This window comes from Apium graveolens, chromosome 1, assembly GCF_009905375.1.
Source record: "Apium graveolens cultivar Ventura chromosome 1, ASM990537v1, whole genome shotgun sequence".
NCBI classification, from domain to species: Eukaryota; Viridiplantae; Streptophyta; class Magnoliopsida; order Apiales; family Apiaceae; genus Apium; species Apium graveolens.
In genome coordinates, this window is record NC_133647.1 from 200164811 (window position 1) to 200182422 (window position 17612).

At 35.4% G+C, this 17612-nt stretch overlaps 1 protein-coding gene across 1 annotated transcript; it reads left to right on the forward strand.

Annotated features, from left to right (window-relative positions):
* The first annotated feature begins 7705 nt into the window (after positions 1–7705).
* LOC141716758 (uncharacterized) lies at positions 7706–8686 on the forward strand. The gene has a single exon (XM_074518943.1). It carries the CDS (start codon positions 7706–7708, stop codon positions 8684–8686), a length of 981 nt encoding a protein of 326 aa, XP_074375044.1.
* Positions 8687–17612: the final 8926 nt, after the last annotated feature.

The following is a 17612-nucleotide window of genomic DNA, read 5'->3' on the forward strand; positions in this document are numbered from 1 at the left end:
GTACAAAAGGACAGAGAAAGAGTGGGGTATAAATAGATGGATAAGTTAAGAGAATTGGTGAACATGTGAGAGAAACAGAAACAAAGCCGCAAGAGTAACTTAGTTAATTAGAATATTTAATTAATCACTTGTTAAACACTTGTATGTAATTATGGTCACTAAGTGGCTTTGAGTTTGATACTTTTGACTTTATTGTGTTTTAATATTAATCTTCCCGTGGAATTTGATTATATTCTGCCTTCTTTTTTCTCTCTTAAACAACTTGCTACTATTTTCCTTCTTTTCAAAGTTTCACCCTGTTTTGAAATTGATCATCTCTCTTTGAATTTATATTAATTATTTTGGCAACCGTCCACACGATGCATTTCTATTGCCCTTAGCTTTGGAAGAAGAAACTGATGGAAATGGGAAGAAATTATATATTAATTACTTCCAACAATAGATAATTGAAATATATCCTTATTCGAATATATTTGATGTTATTTTATATCTGATCATTGGAGGATGGGTTCTTTTTTAACACCAAAAATTATTTTTTAATTTTAAATTACACAATAATAAGTATATATTTAAGAATAGAGTAAAATGCATACCGTGTACCTCTAATTTTCACATTGTGCACTTTGTGTACCTCTAGTTCAATATCTAGCAATGTGTGTACATAAGGTTACAAGATTCTAGCAGCTTGTGTACTTCCGTTAGTTCCAGTTTAACAGAGTTAAAATACAACTGGAGTGGAGGGGTAACTGCTGTCTTTTGGTACCCTTAACGACTATATTATTGTTTGCTGGTCTATAAACATAACAGGGGGGGTTGTTCATGAAGTGGCTGCAAACTAAGATAAGTGTTGAATAGGAGAATATTGTAATTGTCAAATGGTGGTGGTTGAACGGACAGTTTGGACGGAGAGGAATGCTGGGAGAAGGTTTATGAGCTGCGTTTATAGTAGAAGGGGTTGCAAATATTTTTGATGGGTTGATGGTCCGATTTGCGATCGTGGGCGTGAAGTGATACGTGGCTTGCTCTGAAGAATAGAGAACAAAGAAGAAGAGAAAGAGAAGGTGAAGATAGTCCTGCAAAATTGTGCCCCAATTGAAGCATATGTGCCCAGACAAATTAGTGTGTTTATGAAATTTGTGTTGGTCTTTGTTGTTATGTTAATTGTCTATAACTTATCCGGAAAGCATTGTGTTTGTAATGTTTAATTCACAATGTAGCTCTTATGAGCATTGTTATGTTAATGAATTGTTATTATATATATTGCACTTTTGATATTTAACAAGAAAACGATAGTAGATAGATCATTGAAGAATCCAACATTACAATAAGAAATGATGCATAGAAATGAAAACACCATCAATAGAGACATGAAAATGATACATAGAAATGAAAATGAAACATAGCATAAGTTGATAAATTATGCAATACCAGCAGCAAGAACGGAGACCATGAAATCAGGGGCATTAACAAGCTCCATCACTCCACCTTCACCATCAAGTTGGGAGTTAACAAGCACAGTAGCAGCCTCATTTCCAGCTTTGGAGACATGCTCAATACGGCATGAGTCCCATGCTTCATTCTCCAGATTTTTGATCAACACAACCAAGTCAGCAAGCCAAAAATCTGGATCAGGATTAGTAACCGTATTCACTGCCTCCTGAGAGTCACATTCCACAACAACATGTTTCATATCACCCTTCTCCCAAACCAACTTTAGCCCATAGAAAATGGACCAAAGCTCTGCACCAACTGGTACCACCAAGCCTATCATACCTGCAGCCCCCCCTATCCAGTCCCCTCGCCTATTTCTTATCACACAACCAACATATGCTCTCATCCTAGACCTATCAAACACTCCCTTACAGTTAATTTTGGCTACATGATAAGATGGTTTACTCCACCCAACCATTACTACAAACAAAGTGTGTGTGATATATGATATTTGGTGTGTAAAATAGTGTTAGCAGTGTGTGTTTTTATACTACATAATGCATTCAAAACCTTGCTCAACCCCTTTTTACATTTAGTCAAAAATGTAAGTTACAAATCATTCAAACTTGTAAACCCCAATACAGGTACACATATTAAGCCAATAAGAAAATAGCAAAAGTAAAACCTTCATTAAACCATGCAAAAGAAACTGACTACATCAATGTTTGAATAAAATTTGTACAACAAATTTTATCAAAAATATAGTTAGCATTACACTAGCTACAACAAAATACATGATAAAAAAATCAGTTTCTAGTGCATCAATCTCCAATAATTATTACTACTTCCAAGGAGGTCTTTTACCCAACTTTGCCTTTTTTGCATTAGCCTCAGCTTCAATTTGCCTCAAAGTGGTGACATGACTCCCCCTAACCATGAACCTTTGAGGTTTTATGCCTAATGGTGTATCATCCATCCTAGCAGGATGAGTGTATGAACCAAATATTCCACCTTGACCACCACTTGACAATTCAGGGACTATTATTGTAGGCACTTGGTTTGAGGGTTTTTTAGATGCATTTGGTGTGCCTTGAATTTTGTTGTCTTTTGATTCCAAAGCACTCTTTTGTTTCTTTTTTTTTAAAAATTAGTTTTGACAACACCATTTGATTGATCAACTTTCTACAAAGCATAAAAACAGAGAATAAGAAATAATGATAACAAAAAAATCAAATAATGATAACAATAAAATTAATCAAACAATGTACCTTAGCAGGACAAGTTCTGGCATTGTGGCTCTTTTCTTTGCAATAGCTACATAAAACATTTGTAATTTGCCTTCTCAATTTGGTGCATCAATTGGGACATCATTTTGTTTGTTTCTTTTTTTTTGGCCTTCCAGGTTGAACCTTGATCATTGGTGGTAAAGGGACAGGATTACCAGTTTTCTCCCAATATTTTGTGCTATTAATTGGTTCAATAGTGTGGTTGTAAGTGGCTAAATACATGTCTTTCCCATATGTAGGATGAATATAGTCTACCAACTTTAAATTTTTCCATTGTATACAAGCACATGCATGATAGCAAGGGAGTCCAGTTAAGTCAAATTTTCTACAAGCACAAGTCCTAGCATCAAGATCAACTACTATTTCATGTCCCCCATCTGTCATTGTGACCAAATATTTGCTTTTGCCAGACCATTGCACTATACAACCACTACTATAACCCATAGCCTTATAAATGCATGAATATTTAAAAAATAAAATATAATTATACAACTAACAAGCCACAAAAATAGAACAGAATTTATACTAACTTTCTTGTTAACTTTTCTCATGGCATTAGGACATATGGGATTTCCAGCATAACTTTTAGCCATTTTATCTCTTTAATTTTGAATCCTCCTCATTGCACTCTTTTGTAAGCCCATTAGAAGTCCAATAACCAGGAAGATCCCTATATTCTCTAATGTTGTTATTGTAAACCTCACAGTGGTTATTGACAAACATATCAGAGAAACATGTAGTCCTAAATGTTGCTCTTGACCATTGTGACATTGGTTTTTCCATCAACCAGTCATAACATTTTTTGGACAGCTAACAAAGGTAAAATTTTTTTATGAAATAAGTAAATTTAGGCAGTAAGCATCAATGAAGCAACTCTCAGCTTAGCAAAAAAAATGAAGCAACTCAAGTACCTTTTTCAGCTCTGACATGTGTTTGTCAAACATAAATTCTGTTGCGGATCTTGCAGCAAGCCATAAAGTTCTACTGCCAACCCCTTCGTGATCTTTGTACATGTTCCTGTACAAATGCATAACACAAAACCTATGTTCTGCATTATGTACAATAGTAGTAAGAGCATTGATAAGTCCATGCATTGTCAATAGATTAATTTTAGTCCCAGAAGTGCACATTTGTTTAATTTATAATTGCAACAAATAATGTATAATTACCTTTTGCCTATCTGATATAAAGGTCCAACCACCAGAATTGATGATGTTAACATCATAAGCCAACAAATTGAGAAACCAATTCCATGTTTCTGAATTTTCTGCTTCAACTACAGCCCAAGCAATTGGGTACATTCCATCATTAGAATCACATCTTACTGCTGTTAAAAGCTGGCCACCAAATGGCCCTTTCAAGTGACAACCATCTAGACCAATTATGGGCCTACAACCTTGAGTAAAACCTCTCCTTAAAGGACCTAAACATACATAAATTCTTTTAAATCTCCTGCCAACAAAATCAGCTTCAGGTTCATCTAATACAAGGTCTATTGTGATATCTGGCATTGCTTTTTCGACTGCATTTACATTATCCCATAATTGGCTATATTGTTTCACATGATGGCCCTTTATGACTTCTAAAGTTTTCCTCTTAGCCCTACCAACTTCAAAAATGCTTACTTCACAACCCCAATCATTTACAATCTTCTTATGGAATGCACCAAGTGGCCAAGTAGGGTTCATCCTTATCTCATTTTCATAGTGCTCTGCTATCCACTTTGAAGTTATATACTTATGCTTAAATGTTGTTTAACATGTGTGAGTTTTAAATATGTCTTCACTTGATAATTTTTTGTATCCTGTAGTACAGATGCAAATATACTCCACTTACAACCTTCACCCTTGCATTTATACTTGATCCTTTTTCCAAAATTTCTACATTGAAAAACTGGTTTTCTATTCACTATGACAAATTTTTGCACTGCAGCCCTAAATGATTGTGCACTGGAGAATAACATGCCTAGCTCAAATTTTGGATCTTTCATATCTGTCCTTTCATTGAACACGGGATAAGTGACACATTCTTCATCAGTGCTATTTGCAACCATCCTTTCATCCTCACTGTTATAATTATTGTCACTAATATCTCATACAAGCTCATCATTCAAAGATTAATATCCTCTGTTAGCATCATCTTTGTACCTTCTTTAACATTCTTTCTTCTCTCTCTAGCTTGACATACCTCATCATCTTCACTATCTACATTAGAACTGTCGTCATGAAAACTTCCTTCTTCACCATCACTAATCAGTTGTGGTTCAACAACCAAGTTCTCATTTTCACTAGCCACATTTTCATCATCTTCATTAATTTCATTTGCCAAACCCTCTAATAACAACATTTGTTCTATTTTTTCTCTTTCAAGTGGATTCATATAATCAAAATACTCATAATTCACATCTACTTATGAGGGACAATAAGTTTGGGTCGATTCTAGGTCAATGGTGAAATCATACACATACACCAATCTGCTCAAATCAACCTTACTACACATTTTCAGTACATCCCCATCATTCTCAACCCTAGTAAATATATCTTCCATATGAGGCACTTTATAAAATTTGTCAATATAACCTATGATGCCAAAAGCCTCTTCTAGCATATTATCAAGTTCTAAAAGTGACATCTCGTCAATATCGCAATCATCCACATAACTGAAATCCCCACCAATGTAGGCACCAGAGACTCCATCAAAATGACCTCCACCATGTATTTTATTGTGAACAAATCAGTGCCATCTACATAATATACAGACATACAAAAAATTGATCAAAAACTAACAAAACCCATGATAATAGGCTCGTGTACATAACTACATAAGCAACATATATCACAAACCAAACACTACTTCATCTGCTTTACATATATATGAGTTGAAAACACAAAAAACAGAGTGGTACAAAGTAAACCTAATTTGCTTACCTTTATAATTTGGGCCATCATCATCTTCTTTACAAGCTTCTCTCAAAATCCACGTCATTAGGAAAAAGATTGTGTGTATTTAAAGACTACCATTAATGAACATACAATTTATTAGGGTTATTTATGAGCTTTCTGTTCTTGTTTTTTACCGCCAAAGTTAAGCCTGATCTGAGAGGTGAAAATACAACTTTACCCCCTCCCATCCAGTCTGTTTTGATGGTGTTAATGCATAACGGAAGTACACCATATGCTAGAATCTTGTAACTGCAGGTACACAAAGTGCTAGATAGCAAAACAGAGGTACACAAAGTGCATATTGTGGAAACTAGAGGTACACATAATGCATTTAACTCATAAGAATATCACTATTGGACTTGCTCTAACGCACTAATGCTAACAATTAAGCTTTTCTATAACCCTTCTCGATACAGGTGCATGAAGTATGAATGTAAAATTCGTAATTTTATTTTTAATTTATTTATTAGAAATTAGATATTAATTTGTCTAGATAAATATTTTAAAATTAGAATATTCTGAAAACATTTTGTGCAAGGTAGTTGATTTGTGAAAAGATTTGTTATTTGTGGAAATAAGTGTAAGAATAATTTAGAAAATCGAAATTTTTTTAGTTTAGGTAATTGTGTGTATCAAATATTTTATTTATGGAATTTACTTGGAGAGGTTGTAAATCTTTAGGAGGAAATATTATTATTTCCTAGTTGAGATATAGGGTTTTGTATCGTTATAAATACACCATATTCGTATTCCTTGTTTTTATCATTAAAATTCGTAGAAAATTCATCGTAAGTCAGAATTCAGTGATTCTGGACTTTTCAGAAAGGTCTTTTCGTTATCTTCAGATTTCGTGTTTCGTGTTTTTCAAGAAAATATCGTTTAGAGGGTCAAAAAGAGTAAATTCAGATCTGGTCAGGCTTTGAGGTAAGTACTTTTGACTTACTTTTATTTTTCGGAAAATATATTTCAGTTCTGTTTTTAATTTCGTATAAGATATAAGAATTTTGATTTCGAAATTATAAGATATAAGTATTTGTGAATTTTAGAACCCAGTCTCTACGTTTTCGAACCCGTTCGTAATTTACGCTATAGTTCCGGAACTAGCCTTAGATACCCTTAGTAGGCGCACAAGTGTGCAACTTTAGATACCTATTAAGGGCGCGTAATTATTGAACTTTAGATGCCGACCACTGGCAAAGTGTGGTATAAAGAATAAGAATAAGAATTAGATGCCGGCTACTGGCAAAGTGTGGCCGTAGATCAAGACTGTGGTATTTATAAGAATTATCGTTTCGTTCTGTTTTATTCTGTTCAGATCTGTTATAAAATCTGTACTGTTATAAATTCTGCTCTGTTCTGTTTTAAATTCTGACTTATAAAATATAAAACTTTGGGTTGGATTTATTTTAGAAAATGTTTTACAAAATTATTATTGTTTTAAGAAAAATCGTTTTATCAAAACACCCATTGTTTTTCTGTTTAAAAGTTAGTCAATTTGTACTTGCTGAGCTGTGTAGCTCACCCCTTTTAACATTTCAGGTTCGGAATTTGGAGCATATTAAAATTAAGGAATGAGAACTATGAGGAGATCTGTGCTGCTTCGTTTTGTGCTATTTGAATTAGAATAAAGATTTTGTTTTTAGAGAATAAATTTAATTATCTGTTAGACAATTATTATCGGATTTGTGGAGTTGCGTCTCTATTTTTATGATTTTGATTATTGAGTTTGACCGCTGCTTTGAATTTCGTGATCTATTAGAATTATCGAGTAATAATATATTTTATTTTTAGTTTTCGATTTAGAACTAATAGTCCGGAAGTGCGGGCTGTTACAGTTGGTATCAAGAGCAGGCTGTCCTTCGGAGTGTATTAGGTATGGGACTAGTACATTCCCTAGGATGCGATCCTTTAGACTATCGTATAGGTCTTAGAAAATTATTTTGGATTTAGGGCATTTATTTGTGTGATTATTTGATATGTTTGACTTTTGTGTTTTTTTGATTATTGACTATAAGTTTAGAATTTGTTTTGTGTGTTCTAGTAAAGATGGATGGAGAAAATCAGAACAACAATGAAAATCAGGGCAATAATGATGAAGGAGGAAACGTCTTTGACCAGCTGGCTGAAACTCTAGCTGTACTTGTGAATCAGCAACCGAAGCCCAACATCGTCTCTCAATTCAAGCGTTTGAACCCGCCAACTTTTGATGGAGCTACAGACCCGGCTATCGTTGAGATGTGGATCCAAGAGATGGAAAAAGCTTTCGGACTTCTGGGGAGCAATGAGGGACAGAAGGTGACCTTAGCTGTGTACCAATTGCAAGGAAGCGCTTACGACTGGTGGCTTATGGAAAAGAGAAAGAATGAGACGACAAATCTTGAAGAAAATCATGAACCGTACACTTGGGCAAAGTTCAAGAAGGCTTTAGAGGACAAGTACTTTCCGAGAACAGTTCGTCTGCAGAAAGAGAGGGACTTCATTCGACTTCAACAAGGTGGAAGAACCGTCATTGAATACGAAGCAGAATTTGCAAAGCTTGCGAAGTACGCGTCGACCCTAGTAGCAGATGAGAGCAGTCGAGCACGAAGATTAGAGGAGGGACTTCGAAGTGACATCAGGAATTCAGTGGCGTCGTTTGAACTTCAGACGTACGAGGCTGTCCTCAACAAGGCGTTAGTGATCGAAAGGGGCTTGGCAGAATCTGAAAAGGCGTCTGGCAGTTGGAATAAGAGGCGGTTCACTCAAACTAGTGGGCAATCTTTTCAAGAGGGACCACTCAAGAAGCCACACGTGTACGATAACATCGGGGGTCAAGGTGATCGAGAGACGTGTACCAGGTGCGGCAAGAATCATCCGGACAAAGTCTGTCGTTGGAATACAGGTGCTTGTTTTCATTGCGGAGAAGTAGGACATAAGATTTCGAATTGTCCGCACAATCCGCCACCGCCACCAAGGAAGGAAGCAGATAACAAGATGGGCAAAGGACGTGTGTTTCAGCTGACAGGAAATGACAACTATCGCAATTAAGGTATGATTTCTTTTCTTTAGTGACTTATTTAATTTATTTATGTTATGTGAATTTGGGGACCAAATTCTTTTAAGGAGGGAAGAATGTAAAATTCGTAATTTTATTTTTAATTTATTTATTAGAAATTAGATATTAATTTGTCTAGATAAATATTTTAAAATTAGAATATTCTGAAAACATTTTGTGCAAGGTAGTTGATTTGTGAAAAGATTTGTTATTTGTGGAAATAAGTGTAAGAATAATTTAGAAAATCGAAATTTTTTTAGTTTAGGTAATTGTGTGTATCAAATATTTTATTTATGGAATTTACTTGGAGAGGTTGTAAATCTTTAGGAGGAAATATTATTATTTCCTAGTTGAGATATAGGGTTTTGTATCGTTATAAATACACCATATTCGTATTCCTTGTTTTTATCATTAAAATTCGTAGAAAATTCATCGTAAGTCAGAATTCAGTGATTCTGGACTTTTCAGAAAGGTCTTTTCGTTATCTTCAGATTTCGTGTTTCGTGTTTTTCAAGAAAATATCGTTTAGAGGGTCAAAAAGAGTAAATTCAGATCTGGTCAGGCTTTGAGGTAAGTACTTTTGACTTACTTTTATTTTTCGGAAAATATATTTCAGTTCTGTTTTTAATTTCGTATAAGATATAAGAATTTTGATTTCGAAATTATAAGATATAAGTATTTGTGAATTTTAGAACCCAGTCTCTACGTTTTCGAACCCGTTCGTAATTTACGCTATAGTTCCGGAACTAGCCTTAGATACCCTTAGTAGGCGCACAAGTGTGCAACTTTAGATACCTATTAAGGGCGCGTAATTATTGAACTTTAGATGCCGACCACTGGCAAAGTGTGGTATAAAGAATAAGAATAAGAATTAGATGCCGGCTACTGGCAAAGTGTGGCCGTAGATCAAGACTGTGGTATTTATAAGAATTATCGTTTCGTTCTGTTTTATTCTGTTCAGATCTGTTATAAAATCTGTACTGTTATAAATTCTGCTCTGTTCTGTTTTAAATTCTGACTTATAAAATATAAAACTTTGGGTTGGATTTATTTTAGAAAATGTTTTACAAAATTATTATTGTTTTAAGAAAAATCGTTTTATCAAAACACCCATTGTTTTTCTGTTTAAAAGTTAGTCAATTTGTACTTGCTGAGCTGTGTAGCTCACCCCTTTTAACATTTCAGGTTCGGAATTTGGAGCATATTAAAATTAAGGAATGAGAACTATGAGGAGATCTGTGCTGCTTCGTTTTGTGCTATTTGAATTAGAATAAAGATTTTGTTTTTAGAGAATAAATTTAATTATCTGTTAGACAATTATTATCGGATTTGTGGAGCTGCGTCTCTATTTTTATGATTTTGATTATTGAGTTTGACCGCTGCTTTGAATTTCGTGATCTATTAGAATTATCGAGTAATAATATATTTTATTTTTAGTTTTCGATTTAGAACTAATAGTCCGGAAGTGCGGGCTGTTACAATGAAGTTTTAGGCTTTTCCAATAACCCGTCTCGATACAGGGTGCATGAAGTATGAAGTTTTAGCTTATCATGTATAGCTAGGAGCTAGCTATACAAGTCCCTCTCACAGCTGAATCTGCATCTCTTTATCTTCTTTGATTACCGCATTTCCCCCTTAAAACTATGAGTGTCGAATCGAAATCTAACTGTAGAGAAGCATGCCCGACCGACTCTTTTCGGTATTCTCCAACTCCATAATGCAACCAGATATTGGATAAAATACTATACTTAAATGTCAAATTTGATTGATACGATCCATATTACGAATTTTCTATCATGTGTCCAAGTCTCCAATAACACATAATAAGCGCGAAAAATTATAAGTTTAACTCATTTTAATTGATTCTTCCCTTTAATAGTGGTGGACCCCTACATATACAAAGGTTATACCAATTACAATCACCAAAATTTATATGTTTTCGCGCTTATTATATGCTCACGAGCACATGATAGAAAAACCGTCAATATTATTAATAAAATTCAACTACGGACATGTTAACATACAGGCCATAGCCCTTTCGAAATAAATAAACAACTAGGCATATATTATGCAGCAGCAACGGGCAACGGCACTTCTCTAATATGTATGGCTGCTGCGGTAAACTCCAGTGGACGTTAATCGTGTTCATCTCTGCTACTCTTTCATTAATTCTTTTTAATCAATTTGTAAGCACATTGATCTTTATTTTATTTTATTTTTAATGGCTTTATCACCATTTTTTCAATACTGCTTAACTATTTTGACTTCACTTTCCGCAATGTAGTTCACTTGAACTATATAAAATCCTTATCTTTAACTAATAATAAAAAACATGAATCTGACGCGTTATGTATCAGCGGTTTCCCACAAAACTTATCATAAATATATCATCATATCTTAGCGTTCAATGTCGAAAAAATAATAATCGATAAAATAATAATTTCTATAAAATAATATTTATCTCTGGTCTCATTAATATAATTGCGATGAAATATTTTTATTCTCGATAAAATAATGAACTCAGTAAATGATAGTATTATTTTTCTGATTCCGAGACTATTATTTTAAAGAGGTTTAACTATACCTTCAAACACTTATAACTATTTTTTTTTCTTGAACCTTAATCAACTTTAAAGACAAGAGAAAAAAAATAACAGAATAACAATATATTTGAAGTAATAATATATGAAAATAAATTATGTTCTACATTTTTACTTGGGAAGAATAACAAACAATCAGCTTTTTGTCTGGCTTTAGAAATTGCAGAAGGAACATGTCTACGACAACGTCCTAATTTTGTAACCTTAAAAGAGCCACAATTCTTACACACACTTGTGAACTTGTTCATGATATGACCACTAATCATATATTAATATACATTGTGATTTTACTTTGTAGTTTTGCACACATAAATAAACGTGTGAAAATATTACAGCCCTTGAGCAAACTAAACAACTATATACTCCCTTTCATTTGTTTATACTTTTCTTTTTAGGATATTTTTTTCAATTATTTATATTTCAAAATTTTTCAAAAATAGTACTCCCTCCGTCCCGGCCATTTGTTTACATTTGGTTTGGGCACGGAGGTTAAGAAATATGTATAAAATAGTGAAAAAGAGAAAGAAAAGTGAGTGAAGTAGTGAGACCCATTAATTTTTAATGTATAAAAAAGAGATAGTGGAGTTAAAGTAGTGTGAAAAGGAAAAAAATGTGAGAAAGTGGTATGACCCATTTTACTATTTTTGGTAAATTTTGAAATGTAAAGAATTGGATGAGACATCCTAAAAAGAAAAGTGTAAAAAAATGGTTGGAACAGAGGGAGTAAAGTTTTTATTATTTTTAAAATAACTGCATCCACTACTTCTCTCCACTATACCCACTTTATACATATAATATTAATCGTTCTCATTACTTTACTCAATTTTTTAACACTTCTTCACTATTTTATCATTTTTCATAAATTTCGTGTCCAACCCAAATGTAAATATTTGGGAGGGACGGAGGAAGTATTTCATACGAACACATAAATATGAACCGCGTTGTGATCATGAAAACAAATAAATAAATCTCCGGCTACAATTGGTTACCCTTTTGATTATTTTATCCAGATGATTTTATATAGAGAAAAATAATTAATATTCGATGACACGAGGATCATGTTTTCTCGGGATAATTGATTACAGTTCCGGCCGAAATGCCAAATGCATGCACTTAGAAGGATTAGATGATTCTTAACAAGATTAAGCATCAATTATATACGCTTAGTAGAGTTTTATATAACAATGGCATCATTATATTATAAGAAAAGTTCTAGATCCTTGTCACCTAATGATTCATAATCCCTTTACCCATAAAAAAGAGAGAAATGATACGTATTTCATGTCATCCTGCTTCAGTGCAGTATCAAATGACATAGAATATAGTGGGGATGCATAATGAGGAAACTAAACAATGTCTGAAATGTGTAGAAAATGTCTGAAATGTGTAGAAGTTCGGAATTTTTAACGGATGATTGCTACTGTTACGCCCAGATCTCATTCATACTGCAAAAACAACAGATCTCCTTTGTACCGCAAGAACAGCCTTTGTCCTCTTATAAACTGCGTTCGGCTGTTCCTTGAAAAGTAAAAGAATCTGAGGAATTGAACCCCGATTCACCTCCGATTTGTGAATAAGAATCTGGAAGTAGAGTGAGTTTTTGGAAATACAAGAAAATAGAGAGTGTGAGAGAATGAATGTGTGATTAGTCTTGTCTCACCTTTCTCATCGTATTTATATCCAAATTTTACTCTAAATGCTAGTCTGTTACCTCTGTAATAAAGGTGAGCGTTGAAGGAGTGAAAAAAGGAGGGAGGCGTTAAGATTCTCTGTCCAGTTCCTAACGGCAAGGTAGAATAGTGGGCCTCGTCCTTCGACCTAATGCTCCTAGGAAGTTTGTTGGGCCTTCAGCCTAGTTGTCCAGAAGCTTAATGGGCCTTCGGTCGTAGGGCCTTGTTGGGTCAATGGCTAACATGTCCATTTCTGTCTGTTACACCTTCGATCAGGCGAGAGACATCGATCTTGGCCCATTTTGGGGTGGAAAACCCTAGGGTACTTTCATTCTATCGTCCTGATGCTTCTTCCGTCCACGTGGCGTCATCGTGGGAGACATATCCTATTTAAGGAGGACAACTGTCCCATTATTGATAACCGTGACTTCAATCGTGGCCCTTGAATTCCAACCGTTTTAATCGTGCCCCTTGATTTTCAAAAGTTTTCTAAATCTGGTCTTTTGGCTCCCAATCAGTTTTTGGCACCCAAAGGTTTTCTTGGGGGCCTATATATACCTGAACAAATTCTTTCTTTCATTTCTTCATCCAAGTTGCAAAAATACTCTCAAAAGGTATTCTCAAGTCGCATTTCTTCAAGGCAGAGCTTTGTCAAGACGGGTAGCGTAAACTCAGTATTCCCAAATCATTCCATACCTCTCCAACAACATATTGAGATTAGTAAGTGTCTGGTTTTGATTTGCATGTTTGTGGGCTTTAAGAGTTTGCATGTCTTATTTCGAAGTTCTTTTGTTATTCCTTTCTGTTTGCCTTTTTTTTGAAGTCCTTATGCGTTTTGTTGACCCCCAGGTCGTTTTCTTTCCTTTTTCTTCTATTTTGGAGGCCCTAACGGGGTTTAAAGAGAGCATGCAAGGTCTTTTCGGGCAAAAACTCTCTTCGAGGAGATTTTGCATTAGAACATCCTTCGGGAGCCGACCCTAGGTGCCGCCATTCTTTGTCCGGTGGGTTTAAAGATGTGGATTGCGGGGGTTTTTAGGGGCAAGAACTTCCGTCGGGAAGATTTTGTCTTAGAAAACCCTTCGGGGGCCGACCCAGGACATTTTCTTTTCTTTTCTTGTTCGTTCGGTTTTGGACATGTACTCGGTCCATTTTTTGTGTCTTTTATCTGTTTTCTTTGCCCGAGTACATGGACTAACCTGTCTCCTTATTTTCGAATATAGGGACATGAACCGAACGAACACTTTGGGGGAACCTTAACTTCTCAGCTTGAGCGGACGGGGCGAGACTTGTTGGGTTCGGTCGCTTCCTTCCCTGCGGCTAACAATAGGTCCGAGCTGGCGAAGGCGAGGGTAGAAGCAATGTACGATGAGTACAAGGTTCCCCATGGGGTTTATTGGATGTACCACGCCGAAGAGGGCGAGGGGATTTATGACACCCTTGAAGTGCCGCGGGGCTATGACGATCATGCCGTCGGCATTTCTGAGGCGGAGTTTAAGTGCGGGTTCCGAGTCATGCTATTAAAGATCCCCGTCATCTCTTCTTCCAAATGGGGATCGCTTTGGGACAGATGGACCCGAACGGGTTCATCCACATAAATTGCTACCAGAACCGATGCCTACACGCAGGGGTGGAGCCGTTGACCAGGCTCTTCTAGTACCACTATGATTTCTGGCAAAATCTGAAGAGCCAGGGATTCTACACCATCGCCCGTAGGGCTTATCGCCCGGACTGGACGACGATCAATTCAAATAATAAGATGACCCACACCCATTGGTGTTATATCAATGGGCGGAAGCTGGCCTGGTTCTCTACCTGGCGGGAGGTCGACCCTACGAAACTCCTCATGCCCAAACTGAGTGATATTGAGAAGGAGTTGTACACCCACTTGGTAGATGCCAACGTGGCGAAGCTGACCCCTGACAATTACCGGAGCCAGGATTGGAACTACGGTTTGTGAGGTGGCGTTAACGAATCTTTCTCCTTCGTTCTTTATGCTCCTTAGATAATTACTTTTTGTTCGAACTCCTATTATTTCCATTGCATCGTCTAAATTTTTTTACTTGTTTCATTTCAATGTCTTTCATGGAGGCTCTTCTAAAGAGGAAGAGAGTAAAGGCTGCTGCCAAGAAGGCGGCTGAAGAAGCCGCGAAGGCGGCGAAGGAGCAGGGGAAGGGCCCTCATAGAAGGAGATGGAGAAGAAGATGTGTTGGATTTTAAACGCAGCGGGGGCATGGCAAAACATTTTTACACATATAAAATCCAAATAAAAGCACACAGATCATGAATAAAAATTCGAGGGATCGAATCTAACCTTTAAAAATAATTCGGAGACTACGATCAGAGATCCTTAGCAGTTGCTCCTCAAGTGTGAAGCACGCCACCGGTATCCACCAAGAAAACGATGTTAAGGAGGAGGAAGGAGGTGGAGAGAATTGGGTTTTCCAAACTTTTTGGGTTTTGTGTTTCAAGGTTGGAATAAAATTAGGGTCTATAATAGTGTATTTATAGGCAAAATTTTCAGCTGAAATTTTCCCATAAATAATATTATTATTATCCCATTTATTATTCTCATTAATAATTAAAACACCTTTTAATTATTAATCCTTTTTCTAAACACTTTATAAATAATTCTCTCTCTTGATTTAATTTCCAAAAATTAAATTCTTAATTAATAATATTAAGAACTTTTCTTAATTAATTTATAATCAATTAAATCTCATTCAATCAATTATTAAATTTTCCAATTAATTATTTATTTCATAAATAAATAATTATTAGCCATTATTAATTAATTCCTCCACCATTAAATTATTCTCTTTTTATGGTGTGACCCTGTAGGTTCAATATTAAGCCGGTAGTAGAAATAAATAATAATAAAAATATTTTATCATTATTTATATAAATTCTCTAATTTATTAAATATGATTAAATAATTAATCACATTTATTCTACATCGTGAGTGATGCTTCTCAACATATCGCGACTATCCGGATAATATGAATTCACTGCTTAGAATACCAAGAACCTGTCAGTGAATAGTTACCGTACAATAAACTCCTTCTACCCTACAATGTTCCGATTAAATACAAGGCATGGATCTCGTGTCAAGCCTATCTAATTCAATCACTTTGCTTACCATTTACTATGTGTAGTTCTATGCAAATTAGAAACTCCTTTCTAATTTCATTTACTCTGGCCAGAGATTCCTGAACTAGCATAAGTGGATCAGCCTTGAACATTCGCTTCCTTCACTGGAAGGGGTAGATCCTTTATTGATCATACACTATCTTCGTGTACAAATTCCTATACCCAGAAGAGCCCTAATAATTGTCCCTGGAGACTAAGAACTAAACCAAAGCATAGTTCAGTGTACACAAGATGACTATGATGACCTCAAGTCTAAGGATACTTGTACAACTATCACTAAGCGAACAACTGCTGACACGTGAGTGAACTCCATCAGTTGTTCAGCTGGGCGAGTCATGTTCAGTGAACTTATTCCATAATAAGCACCTACATACTAGCTATAGTGTCACCACACAAATGTCTATGAGAACAGACATCCTTCATAATGAAGCAAGCATAGTATGTACCGATCTTTGCGGATTATTAATTACCAGTTAGTAATCCTATGACCAGGAACTATTTAAGTTTAGAGTTATCATCTGTTTAGGTCTCACTATTATGATCTCATCATAATCCATAAAAAGCTTTACTCTAAACTATGGTATATCTTATTTAAATACTTAAATAGATAAAGCCCGTAATAAAAACAAAACAAGTCTTTATTAATATCAATGAAATCAAAACAGATTACATAAAAGTTATTCCTAAATCCTAATACATGATTGGACTTAGGACATATTCCTTTCAATCTCCCACTTGTACTAAAGCCAATCACTCTGGTATCTAATACCCATCTTGTCTTTATGACGATCAAAGTGACTTTCATAAAGTAGCTTTGTGAGTGGGTCTACTATGTTGTTATGTGTGTCAACTCTATTTCAATACAATACAAGAAATGTTACCGCGCTCCCACTAACCCTTTTGTAGACGCATGGTTCATCTTCGTTTTTGATAAAATCAAACTCTTTGATTGTCTCATCAAAACGAATGTTCCATCTTTCGAGAAGCCTGCTTTAAACCACATATGGTTCGCAGCAGCTTACACACTAGGTTTTCATTTCTCTTGGAAAGAAAACCATCTGGCTAATTGCCAGATCTCATAGTCGTAGTAAGCAGCATTCGCAAGCAAAATCCGAACTGATTTTAACAGCGCTACTGGTAAAAAGTTTTATCAAAGTCAATCCATTGCCTTTGTTTGAATCCTTTTGCCACAAGCCTGGCCTTATAGGTCTCCACCTGGCCATCTGCTATAATCAATCTTTTGTATACCGTATACATAGATTCCATTCCGGATTTCATGGCACTATGCCATTTCTCTAAGTCAACACTACTCATAGCCTCATTATAGGTTACAGGGTCGTCATCATCAATGATCGACAACTCATTGTCATTCTCAATGACAAGGCCATAATATCTCTCAGGTTGGCGAGACACTCTCCCTGATCTATGAATGGGTTGTTCCACAAAAGGTTGTTCAGTCAGAACAGGTGTTTCCACTTGATCCGTAGTAGTTTGTGCTTCTT

Excerpts from the sequence above, each read along its gene's own strand:
- LOC141716758 (XM_074518943.1), top strand. The coding sequence starts at position 7,706 with ATGGATGGAGAAAATCAGAACAACAATGAAAATCAGGGCAATAATGAT.